Raw genomic sequence first — 13,421 nt, forward strand, 5'->3', positions numbered from 1 at the left:
GAGAGAATTTGATAAAATGAAAAATTTTTTAATTTGTAAGATCTGCATAACTTACTGAACCAATATTTTCCAAATGACCACTGAAGGATTCATTCAGTGTTCAAGGTATATCCCAGCAGATTTAATGTAACAGTATAAAATGTTCATGGTGTTTGTTTCAGTTTGCATCTTTCAACTTTAAGCATCACAAAGCAGGGTAATGGAGAGTAGGTTTGAAGCCAAGAGACCGAAGCTTAATAAACTGATACAGAAATAGTCATAATAATGCGATAAGTACGGGAAGACAGCTACTAAGTGCCTTAAATAGTGGTGGAAGTCTTCATAGAAAGGATATTTTACCTAGACCTTGACGAATGTATAAAAACTTACTAAAAGATGGGAAGAGGTGGCGCCTGGGTGGCTCAGTCATTAAGCATCTGCCTTCGGCTCAGGTCATGATCCCAGGGTCCTGGGATCGAGCCCCACGTCGGGCTCCCTGCTCGGCGGGAGGCCTGCTTCTCCCTCTCCCACTCCCCCTGCTTGTGTTCGCTCTCTCGCTGTGTCTTTCTCTGTCAAATAAATAAACAAAATCTTTAAAAAAAAAAAAAAAGGAATGGGAAGAAAGGTGTTCTAGGCAAGGGAATAGTACGTGCATGGAAGTATGAAAACAGGTGGCACAGAGTACTTGAAGGCCTTTATGCCCATATGCCAGACAGGGTAAGGAAGACATAAAGATTGATTCACCTAGGACTGACATGATCAATTTGCTTTTTATGGTTAATGTAAATACATTCTCTTGATATACAGCTGGTTAAGACTGAAGGTAACATTAGGTGTGATACATGTACTGTAATCTGAAGACAGTGATTTTGGTGGTCTTGGATTCTGTGCACTTTAATGTACTCATACTAATTCTATGAACTGGGTAGGTTGATAATCCTGTGTGACTCAGTTTCCTTATTTGTAAAATGGGGATAAGAATAGCACCCTCTCTAAATGTTCTAAGCTCTTTACAGTGCCCAGCCTGTAGCAAACTGTCAAATGTTAGTAGTGAAGAGAGGCAAGTTTCCTCCTGGGCATCTAGAGGTGGCTATAGAGGAAGGGGGTTGAGTTCTGTGTCCAACTGAGTGCTGCTTCCAGCTCTCCATTTTATACTTGACCTTCTGCTCTGCTGGCAAATCACCCTGCCTATGATAAAACATGAAATTATTTCTATAACTGGCATTAATGTACTTTTCACATACTTTAAAATTATTTCAGGGGTGCCTGGGTGGCTCAGTTGGTTAAGCATCCAAATCTTGATTTCGGCTTGGGTCATGATCTCAGCGTCATGAGATGAGCCCCACAACAGGCTCTGCGTTGGGCATGGAGCCTGCTTGGGATTCTCTTTCTCCTTCTGCCCCTCCCCATGCTTGCTCATGTGCACTCTGGCTAAAAAAATAAATAAAATTATTTTGGATTGTGCTTTTCTATAAGCTTATAAAATAGCTTTGATTTCCTTTTGTAGTTTCTAAATTTACCTTAACACAAATTTGTAGGTAACATTTGAAAAAAATCTGCTGATCTTAAGTATTTTAAGTATCCTCTGGAGGCGCCTGGGTGGCTCAGTCGTTAAGCGTCTGCCTTCGGCTCAGGTCATAATCTCAGGGTCCTGGGATCGAGCCTCATGTCAGGCCACCTGCTCGGCAAAGAGCCTGCCTCTCTCTCTCCCTTTGCCTGCTGCTCTGCCTACTTGTACTCTCTATCTGTCTGTCAAATAAATAAAAAAACCTAAAAAAAAAAAAAAAAGAGGAAAACAAACGATCAAAAAAAAAGTCTAAGTATCCTCCGGCTCTTTTTAAAAAATTCTTTTTGGTATCTACATACTGTTTTCCTCTGTTTTGCCACACTTCTCCAAAGCAGTATGCCATATGTTAATGTCAAGTGATACGGCTTAAAATTGGTTTGAATCTCAGCTTTTGAAATACCTTTTATATCTTTATTATAGACATTACAGAGACAATACAAACTTGAATCATGTTTGCTGTTTCTGTGATTGGTAGCTTTTTTATTAATAATTGCCTTTCTCTTGTTGGAAGAAGTCTATTAGGGGTTCTGAGAGATTTGTTGGTAATTATTCTGCAGTCTTTCTCTTGCATGGAATTTGATGTCTATAATGTACTCTCTTAACTTCCCAAGGTCTGTGCCCTTAGTACAGGGGCCTGCATAATAATGAGGGCTTTTACTTCTTTTTCAGATTATTTCTGATGAAAAAACTTAAGGAAGTAACAGATAAAAAGAAAACTAGTCTCTTGAAAAACATAGATGAAAAACTAACAGAAGCAGCCAGAGAACTGGGGTACCCACTGGAACAGAGAACCATGAAGATGAAACAGAGAGATAAGAAAGTATGGTTTAAATCTGTTAGTCTCAGACTGTTTTGCTACCTAATCAGATTTTTTCCTCTCTTGATTCCTTCCCACCTACACCTTATCCTTCTCCTCTCCTGCCCCATCCTGAGGAGAGCTAGATGGCCCCCATCAGGGGCTCCCTCCAGGACTGTCCAGCCTCTGGATTGCTCTAAGGATGGCACTGGAGCAGGGCTTGGGTGGCTCCCATAAGTTGTTAGGCGGGCTGAGGCACGCGAGCAAATAGTGCTGCTCTGGTTGCTAGCTCATGCCAGGACTTCGCACTGTTTTCATCTTGTTTTACCAGTTTTTCATCTCATAGAATTGAGTGAAAGCAGCTTTGTGCCTAGTATTTACCTAAATTTCTTTAATAGCTAACAATGGTTGATTTAGCGCAAGGTGTTTTGGGGGAGTAGTTTTGTGAAGGTATGCCTTAGAGTGGTTTAGTTAAGGGCTTTAAAGGTAGTTCCCTTTTGGAAGACAGTGTGTATTGAGATTTGCTCATTTTCTGCAGCAAATGTGTGTCTAAGCAGTCCTGTCTCCTTTTCCCTTATTGGTCCCATTGGCATTTCCTTTTGCATCTCTCCTAACACCTGCATTGTGAGTGGAGTGTTTTATAAACAGCAAAGACTTCTGGGTCTTGGGTCCTTTTGGATCTGAAGTTAAAAATTTCAGAATAAGTTAACAGACAACATAGAAGAATTCTGCTTTGGGGTAAATGAGAATTCTATAGGATTTTGTTCTTATAACCTCTGGTAAAGAAGGATATTTATCACTGTGCAATGAGGGCACTCCAGTTTCCCACCATTATCAGCTGTGGCTGGTTCATCTGAAAGTTCTAGGCCAAATTAAGTACTAGTTATTTTAGTGTATTTGGTTATTGAAAATCCTACTTCAGCAGCAGGCATGATACTCACAGAAGTTATAGTCACTAAACTGCAGTCTCAGCAAGTGTTCCTTTAGTCGTAGAGGCCAGAAATAATTTCTAAAACTGTGCATTTGAATGAAAGTCACTTCAGTGGGGACATTTTTAAATTACTTCAAGATGTTATGTTGCCATTTACCTTCCTAGTTTCCACAGGGAGCCTCTCCCACCTAATGAACATTTCTTGCCTCATACTTATCTATTCCTAATTTATCTTGACTAAATACTGTACTTCTTTAGACAGAATAGCTGGTAACAAATTCTTTCATCAGAACCTTATTTTGTTTTTCTACCATCAGTTATAATTTCAGATGAGATTTCCTTAATTCTTCCCCTTAACTAGAAGATGACATTGGAGTTTAAATGTCATAGGTATGTTTGTCCTAGCTCCCTTCCCCATGAGGTTTCTTTTTAGTATATATTTTTTTCTGTTCACAAAATTAACTGGTAAAAACATAAATATAAAGGGAAAAAAAAAAAACCTTAAAAGACAACCGTGATTTTATCCTCCCAAAGACAACCAGTTGGTGGTTTTGCTTTTTGTTCCTTTTCTATTAAAAAGGAAGTTTGTTCTTTTATTGTCAGATATTTATTTAATTCTTATTTTTCTAGTTCCAAAAAATTCAGTTCCATCCGTATATTAATTAGTGACTTTGTCCTTATGTAGGAGAGTAATATATCCATTCTCGTATAATAGTGCACCATATAATACGTGAGAAACAATTGTTTTTATACTGATGATACATTATGGTGTTTTGGAATGCAAAGCCCTTACGAGTTACCTCATTCAACCTCTACAACAAACCCGCAAACAAAGGAGGAATTATTATCCTGTAGCATAGATCAGTAAATCAGGGTTTACAGAGGCTTTGTTCCTTGTTTAAAATCATAAGTGACCTGAAACCTCACATGTTTGGTATTTAGCTTTCTTTCCACTCCATCTTACTGATTGGCCGTATGCCACTTTACCTTTTTTTATACCTAGATTTCATGTTTAAAAATGAACGCTGATTTAATGTTGCTATAAAATGAGGATACATCCTTCTATCATTCCGTCCTCTGATTCTGATGCCTCAGAATATCCCCCACCCTTGCACAGGGTTTTCCGAAATTTGTAATTCTATTATTCATAATAAAACTAGGATTCTGGTGCTTTGCTAATAATTGCTACCTCTTTATGGAAAATTAGTGCAGTTAATCATCTGTGAAAAATATGAAAATAGGGACATCCCATGCTTTTGTTGTGTGTCAGCCTGAGTGGAAGAGAAAATAAGCCAGTAACTACATGGCTGTTTTTTCTCTCATTATCAATACTGTTTTATGACCTGCTATTTTATGTTTGTGATTAGATTATCATTTCATACTGCTAAATTGAAGACCCACCTCATAAATTTTAGAATGGCTGCAGAGCACTGTTCTGTGTTCATAGCTTAGGTTGCTTAAAACTTTTCGCAAAGACAAATCCTGCCACATATAACTTTCTCTACCTTTCTTTGCACACTTGTTTTATTATTTCCTTAGAAGAAATTACTAGATGTAGTATTGCCAGGTCCAGAGTGATTTAGAGTGGCTGTGTATGTTGTTTTTCTTTGCTGGTTTTTCATTTTGTGGAGTTTTTTATTTTCTTGTTTGCAGAACTCCCTGTCTGAGTGAAGCTAGTTTACATTCCCACCAGCAACGATTGAGTGCTTGTTCTCCCCATACCTTTGCCACTACTAGGTATTAGCAGTCCCTTTTGGTCTTTTCCACTTGCATAAATGTACAATGATAGGTCATTGTTTTAATTAGCATTTCTTTGATTATAAAGGACATTATATATTTTTCACTTATCTACTGGCCATTTGTATTTCTGTGGTGAACTGCCTGAAGTTTGGCCATTTTTCTGTCAGGGTTAGAATTCACCTTTTCTTTTTTTTTTTGTCTTTAAATTTTTTATTGTTATGTTAATCACCATACATTACATCATTAGTTTTTGATGTAGTGTTCCATGATTCATTGTTTGTGTATAACACCAGAATTCACCTTTTCTTATTTGTGTTTTAAGTTGGGTGGTTTTTCCTTGTAAGACTCCTTTATAAAGACATTAATCTTACTTGTATTGTTATATATATTGCAGATATTTTTTATTAGTATCTTTTGTTCTTGATTTTTATTTGATTTTTTAAATTTTACAAAATCAAGTCTGTCTTTTCCTTCTCCCATCTAAAATTATTAAAAATATTTGCCTTCTAGAGGTTTCATTGGTTTTATTTTTACATTTAATCCTGACATCCAACTGCAAATTATTTTGGTATAAAGAGTAAGATATAACTATGACTTTGTTTTTTCCAAATGGTGAGCTGTTATCTGAGAACTTATTTTGAATAATCTGTCCCTTCTCTTACTTATGAAAGAATGAAAGAAGCAGGAGATTGGGGTCAGCTGAGTGAAACAGATTTTAAGATCTGGAGACTTAGCGCCGCGCCTGGGTGGCTCAGATGGTTAAGGTCTGCCTTGGGCTCAGGTCGTGATCCCAGGGTCCTGGGATTGAGCCCCACATCAGGCTCCTGGCTCAGTGGGGAGCCTGCTTCTCCCTCTCCCTCTGCCTCTCTCCCTGCTCATGCTCTCTCTCTCTCTCTCTCTCTTTCTCTCTCTGTGTGTGTCTCAAATGAATAAATAAAATCTTAAAAAAAAAATCTAGAGACTTAGGTGAGAAGACTAAAATGAAGAGCTAATTTTGGGCTTGTGTCCTTCTTCTGTCTTGGCAGTTTTCACTGGGCTGCACAAATAAGTGTAATATTTGAAGTAGTTGTTTTGTTAAAGAAAGACCTAAGAATAATACCACTATTGTGAATAAAAAGAATGTAGACTGGAAGGGTATGGTGGTGGTTTTGGTTGGGCCTGTTCTTGCCTTTGAAGATTACCACTATAAAAGATCACTGGTTATGTTATTTTGCTTCTGTAAAGGGCACCACAAAACTGGAAACTGCTCTACTTTGGGGAAATTTGCAAAAACAAGCCTGAATTTTTCAGGTAAAAATGGAGGCCCTGAACTTGGCAAGATGGATGAGAGGAATTCTGTCCCACTACATTTTCCTGCTAACAAAAACTATTCTTTGACCTTTTAGGCTCAGTTCCTTATGCTTCCTACCTGGAAAATACAGTGACCTAAGAGAAAACTTACATTCTGGCTTGCCTCGTATAATAGGATGCATTGGCATTCTTCCTTCCCAAATCAGGGTGTGGACTTCTGCCTGAGTGCAATTAGTAAAAGCCAGTTTCGCTGTTCTATCATTTCTTCACGTGCTTAACTTTTACTGATTTTGAAGAAATAATATTAAACTTTGGTAGTGGACTCCAGGTTGAATGAAATGTCATTAAATGTAACATTTTGACATAAGTGTTGAGGGTTTGTGTGTGTACATGTATTTTGGAGTTTGTCATTTGTTGATTTTATCTATCTACCATGTCTATTTTGTCTGTTTACCAATAGTTGTATTTTTTTTATTTAGGTTGTGACAAAGACCTTTCATGGTGCAGGCTTGGTTGTCCCAGTAGATAAAAATGGTGTTGGGTACAGAGAGCTCCCTGAGACGGATGGTAATGTATTCCTTATGTAAATGTGTGAGGAAGGTTTTCCTTGTATTGAGAAGTAGGTAAGTAAGTATGCCTTTCGTGAGACAGCCACTAGATCGTAGGGATAAAGAGCAAGCTCAAGTTTTAGGGTCAGTCAGGCCTGAATTAAAACTAGGTTTATAGCTGTGTAACCTTAAGCAAATTACTTGACCTTACTAAACCTTGTCTTTTTCATCTTTAAAATGGTTAATAATGGTGAATACCATTCATATATAGGGATGTTTGGAGTGTAAAGAGTATGTAAGGTTCTTAGCACAGTGCTTGTCTAATAGGGCTCAAAATATGGTAGTTAAATTTTAAGAGTTTAAAGAATTTTAACTTATTGCCTGGGTTACTTTTTCTGAACTATTTCAGACATTTGACATTATAGTCAACTTACAAAATAATTCTTGAAATAGTGTGTGGTTATATAGTCCTTTGTGAAAAATTTTTCATCTGTATGTAAGACTGCGTAGCTTTCAGAAGCCCAAGATCCTGAACTACCTCATTTACAAGTACAAAAACGCTGAAAATGGACTGTTTATATACAAAATCTAATTACTGCTATTTTGAAAAAAGAGGGGAAAAATCACTTCTTAACTCTTTCCCCTCTCCTTTTTATTCCCTTCTTACTTGGAACAGCCCTATTGGCATTCTCTTATATATTATCCTTTTCCCAGAAGGATAAAATTTAGAAGGAAATCAAAATTAGCACTTCCTCAAGAACCAAGTATTCCTGCCCAAACACATATAATATTGGTCATCCATTTTTCAGAACAGAATTAACCAGCCTTGGTTGTTAGTCTCTGGGGTTGGAACCTAGCAATCTGCATTTTTTAACCAGTTTTCTAGAGCAGCTGTTCTCAAACTTTGTTGTACAGAGTCTTCAGCCAAGATTGGTATCTTAAATCACAACTATCCATGTGTAACTATTTTTGCTGTACCCCTACCGTTTTAGAGGAATTCCATGGGAAAAGTAAATATGGCCATGAATGGCTACAGAGCACTTCATATGTGGCTAGTGCAGCTGAGCTGAATTTGTAATTTTGATTTTAATTCATTTAACTTTAAAAACTGAAACTTAAATTTTTTTAATATTACATGTTGAAATGCTATGTGGATATAATGGGTTGTTAAATATCTTCAAATTAGTTTCACATATTTCTTTAATACAGCTACCAGAAAAAACTTAAATTACATAGGTAGCCTACACTTTATTTGTTCGACAGTCTAATCTGTCCTATGTGTCCTCTCTGAAGTCAGAGGTCGTCAGTCTCTAATAGGAAACGAGTACAGGCTCCAGCTATTTACTCTTCAGCCTTCTGCCTGCACTCGAATCTTCTGCCTGTGTGTTAGTGCACTCGAAGCTTGATAAAGCAGAACTACTGTCTTGTATGGGCAAGTCTGAGAACATCTGTTGTAGATCTAGGAGTTACTAAAACTTCAGGGGTGGTAGGTATTAAATTGTAATACCCTGGAGTAAACCTTATTACCCTCCCCTGGTTGTGGGTCTTTATTTTTATGTCTAAAATCATTTTCATTTCTCTCTCCTTTTGCTAACATTCTAGATACTGGATCCTTCTGTGGTTTAATTATTTTTGACTGAGAAGTGCAGCAAGGTGTAAAGTTAGGCACCTAATATCCTCTTGCTTTTGCCTAGTGTTGTTTGCTAGGAAGGACAGTTGACCTGCAGTTTGTTAATGTGCAACAGTGTTCAGTAAATCACAGTGTAGTTTGTTCATAACCAGTTTCCCCTTTGAAACTTGGAACATAACATTCCAACCTGGCAAATAAGATACCATTTACTGAGCAGTTCATAAATGTCATAATAGATTCTATCAAGTGATATTTATACAGTAACTCTCCCCCCACTCTTTAAAGTAGGTCTTATTCCCTTTTCAGGTGGAAACTGGATCTCAAACTTAGGTCTTTCTGACTGTAGACTGCTTACCACTAACTAAAGAATAATTGCTTAGCTAGTTGCCCAACTTTAACTTTGGCACAATCACTATGGCTTAGTTTAAGTATTCCAGTTGGTGGTAGTAGAAGAATAAAATACAAACGAAGTATTGAAGCTCCTAAATCATTGTTTTGAATAGTAACATTTAAGGCAGCATTTTCGAGTGTTAATTTAAGGCTTCACTTAGGTATTAGGTCTGGGCTTCTGTTAAAGTGAATTTTCGTGGAAGTTTTTATTGGTGGAAGAACGTATTTTTCCTCACACTGGTGGTGAACTGAATATTTTCATCTCTGTTTAGTATTTTGATAGCTTAGTAATTGTTGTAAATTGCTTATTCTTTTGTAGTCCATATATGACTTGCCTGGAGTGAAAGTAGAAGACATCAGAAAGTGATAAACTTTAAATTACTTGCTAACAGAAGACAACTAGGTCTTCACTTCCATGCCAACTCTAATTGAATTGTAGGGGGTGCCTGCAGCACTGTGGTGAGAGAGATTCTAAGGGTCTCAATCGATGTTATATCTTCTCTGGGTGCAAGAAGGAACCCCTTATTTTCTATTACCTTAAGGTTTTTTGATGGAGGCTGGATATGGTTCCTTTAAATGATTGGCACTGATTTTTTTCTGAAAAGGAAGCTTATGAAGTTTGTATAAATAAACTCTTTTAAAAAAGTTTCAAACCAATAAATGTGTCACAACTATTTATAGTCAGGAACATAGGTGATAAGTGTAATTTGTTCAATGTGATACTTATCTACCAAAGGTGGGAAAAGGAACAGAATACATTTTGTGACCTCACAGAGAGTATGCATTCTGTGCACTCATCACAACTGAATCAAATATATTTATATTTGGAGGTTAAAAGCCCTAGTATTTCTTTACCACTCTTGATAATCTTATGTCTGTAGTTAGTATCAACAGAATATTGTGCCTTATACATTAAAACTTAAAAGTCATGTATCATTCTTAGGTGTAATTGTTAATGTTCTAATGAATCCTCCTCTCCCCCCCAATACAGCAGCCACTTAGTTCAGAAATGTATTTTTGTTGGTTTGTTTGAATAATATCCATTATTTTTATTACTGGATTATCCTCAGGGCAGTAGTTTGTCAAAAAGGAGGTACGATTTGTCAAAAAGGAAGTCTAATTAGATAGTGTTAAGTACCTTCATATGCATCCTGAGATCTGATGTGCACCGGCATCCACAAAGTAGAGGAGGAGAAAATGTTGAAAGCCAAAACGAAAATGTTAAACCACCGGCTTTTTAAATTTAGAGGTTAGAAATTTCCTCTGTGTTCTTACCTCAAAGTACACTTTTGCTGCGGCCACACTTTGGTAAAGGTTTAATTTGGCAGTGATTTCTTATTTCTTACATTGTCTTTCTCTCTCTCTATTAACTAGTAGAACAGGCAGGACAGGGCAATAAATAAACATTATGGTCTGTTTGGGGGTTTTTTAAATCCAGCTCCTCACATGGACGAGCCCAGAGGTGGGCTATGCATGGTCTCTGTTGCCATATTTTTTGTTTTTTTCCCAACCAGTTAAAATGGAAAAACATTCTTAGTGTGAGGGCAGTTAAAAACAGAAGGTGTGTCTGGTTTGGCCACAGTTTGCTGATCCGTGGACTAGCCTACTAAAAATCTTTAAAAGCTTATGTATCATCATGATTGCAACTAGATCCATGGTAAAATAGTCACACTTTGCTAATATAAAAATCTTTTTTGTTAAGCCATTTTTCTTAAATTATAAAATTGCCATTCTAAATTATAGTGCCACCCAAGGTGGCATTTGTTGTACTAGTATAAAAATTGGTGAGGAAAAACCAGCTTAATTATCTTTTTACCTTTGGTGATGGGTGCAGATCATCTTTTTATGTCCTTGGTTCCTTACAGCCAACCTCAAGAGAATTTGCAAGACAATTGTTGAGGCACCAAGTGATGAGGACAGACTAAAAGCTTTTGCTCCCATTCAGGAAATGATGACCTTTGTGCAGTTTGCAAATGATGAATGTGACTATGGTATGGGGCTTGAGCTGGGAATGGATCTCTTTTGTTACGGCTCACACGTGAGTGAAAAAAAAACCTACCTCCCAACAGTCACCAAACCCTTCTCTTCCCCACCACACTCCACATACAGGCATACTAGAGCATGCATGTTTATGTGCCCACTAGCATGGGTAGGATATAAATTCAGCTTATGTGTCAAAATGAAATTTTTTTTCCCAAAATGAACTTTTTGATAAGCAGATGTCTGAAGATATTTATTTGAAATTCATCTTGTATTCTGCCAAAGGTGAATTACCAAGGTTATTTGCCTTCAGGTTTACGTTAAAGTGAGTTTCCTTATTAGACGTATTCTAGGGCTATATGCTGTTAGATATGTGTTTGGGTATGTACACATACCTTTCATAGGACTGTCTGAGTGCATCTGGGGTGAGGCCTGAGTCGGCCTTTGACCTGCTCCTGGGTACTGGTAGCACTGCTGCTCTGTAGACTAGTGTGAGTGGCAAGACTAAACCAGCGGCGCTCTCACCTCAGAAGGTATCACCACAATGTGGAGGGCTGTTCAAACACAGATCGGTGTACTTACCCCTACGCCCCCCACCCTCCAAGTTTTGATCAAGTTCTTGGGTGAGTCTTAGACCCATCACAGGTCAGGCTGATGCCACTGGTCGGGGCATCTGTTTTGAGAACTCTGCTCCAAACCCTATCACTGTGTTTCTTTGCCTACCTTATATATGGTTATTAGTAAAAATAATCACAAATGTTTAACAGCCAGAGTAAGTCATGACCAATCAGAATAATGCTGGGCCTGCCAAAAAAATGTTTATCAACTTAATTGAAAATGATTGGTGTGAGTACTAAACAACATATGAAAAGGTTTAGCACAGGACTGAGCATCTGCTAAGTGCTAACTGCCATCAACGGAAGCATTGACAGGTTCTCGAGTATATATATAATAGCAGTAGTCTAAGTCACTTGATAAACCCAAGGCAGTGACTTAAGAGATGGAGCAGGGTTACATGGTGGGGTCGGGGAGAGAGAATTTGAAGATAAAGGGGAATAAATGTGATTTGAAAACTCAAATTCAGCGTACCATTTCGTATAGTATCAACTAAGGAAAATAATGATTAAAATCTTAACTGGTAGGGATACACTAGAGAAGGAAAGAACATTTGAGCGTATAGTTTGGGGCAAGTAAAAAGGATGATGATCCTTACCTAAGGGAATAAGGAAGCTTAAAATTTTAACTCAGTTTTCTTCTGAATTTTCTTCAAGATGTACTATTAGTCTTTTAGAACTGTAAGATTGCCTCTTGAACAGAATGCTAAATGCCTGTGTGAGTTCACTGTTCCTAACCAATTGAGAAAGTAGCTAAAATGATTTGGAGAGTATGCTTTGTTAAACAAGAGCTTTTTCAGTGTGTTTTTGCTACTTACTAGGGCATCTGCTATATTCTCTGCTTAATGTTATATTCTTTTATTTTTCAGTATTTTCATAAAGTTGCTGGCCAGCTTTTACCTCTTGCATATAATCTGTTGAAGAGGAATCTCTTTGCAGAAATTATTGAAGATCATTTGGCAAACAGAAGTAAAGAGAACATAGACCAACTTGCAGCATGAATGAGAGTTGGCTTTCTTTTGGTGTATAATATGTTAAAGGATTAGTATTAAACTTGTGATTTGTTTTTAAGGAATAGAGCAAATAAATTGATGGAAATATTTACTAAAATCTTTTATAAAGTTCTTCTAGCCCTTTTCTTTCGTGTGCAGATAAATGGCAGTCATCTAAATGGTGATGCCCTAATCACATCTGAAAGACAACCAAAGTCCTCGGACATGTCACAGGAAGTCAGGGTCGACTGCCCATGGATAACTAGACTGTCCTCTAATCAGGGAGCCCTGTTTCAATATTGAACATAAGAACAACTAAAAATTTATTTCCTCAGACTTGAGTTAATAATAGCTATAGCTCTAAGGACTGGATTTATGGGCGGTGGTAAACTTGGGAGGTGCCTAACCCCAGAGGTACCAAAGTTACTTTTTAACAATATCTCCAGGTGATACATATGTAGTCCAGGTACCTATTAGGTATATCCTTTAAATTGTTTTAAAGAGTAAATACAGACTCACTGTGTTTACTAATCAATATAGCATAGAATATTGATATACAGTATAGTATACTAATCAATATACTATTAATTTAAAGTTTACTACTGCAAACCAGATTCACATCCTCCTTAAGCCTGAAAAAATGTCCTTCACCTTAAAAACAGAGCGCAAACCATGAAATGTAAAATAGCCAACTCTGCAGATTGGGCTGAAGAGCATATAAGCCTTTTCCCCTTTGTATGAAGTTCAAAGTAAAAAAGCCCTTAGGTCATCTTGTAACCCCCACGTTTTGCAGAAGATTGACTTACCCAAAGAACTTTTGTTGAATTGTCAGTCTCCAGAGTCACTTAACCTGTCAGCTGTCTTCTTAAAATAGCTTGAGATACTTACTCTTTTTGATATAAAGTATGAGTAGACTATTTTGCAAACACTTCCAGCCAGGATTTTTAATACAAGCAGCTTGTCT

At 37.3% G+C, this 13,421-nt stretch overlaps 1 protein-coding gene across 2 annotated transcripts in view; it reads left to right on the plus strand.

Annotated features, from left to right (window-relative positions):
- The window catches only part of HPF1 (histone PARylation factor 1), a 28,099-nt gene extending 15,513 nt beyond the window's left edge, over positions 1-12,586 (plus strand). For both annotated transcript variants that reach the window (XM_028104397.2, XM_088021007.1), the window contains 4 exons: positions 2,216-2,366; positions 6,783-6,870; positions 10,737-10,909; positions 12,335-12,586. In XM_028104397.2, coding sequence (XP_027960198.2) covers positions 2,216-2,366; positions 6,783-6,870; positions 10,737-10,909; positions 12,335-12,466 — 544 coding nt within the window. In that variant the 3' untranslated portion in view covers positions 12,467-12,586. The remainder of the gene's footprint in view (positions 1-2,215; positions 2,367-6,782; positions 6,871-10,736; positions 10,910-12,334) is intronic.
- The last annotated feature ends 835 nt before the right edge of the window (positions 12,587-13,421 follow it).

The sequence above is a fragment of the Eumetopias jubatus genome, unplaced genomic scaffold, assembly GCF_037043125.1.
Source record: "Eumetopias jubatus isolate StellerSeaLion01/CBP00866 unplaced genomic scaffold, mEumJub1_p1.0 scaffold_2, whole genome shotgun sequence".
NCBI lineage: Eukaryota > Metazoa > Chordata > Mammalia > Carnivora > Otariidae > Eumetopias > Eumetopias jubatus.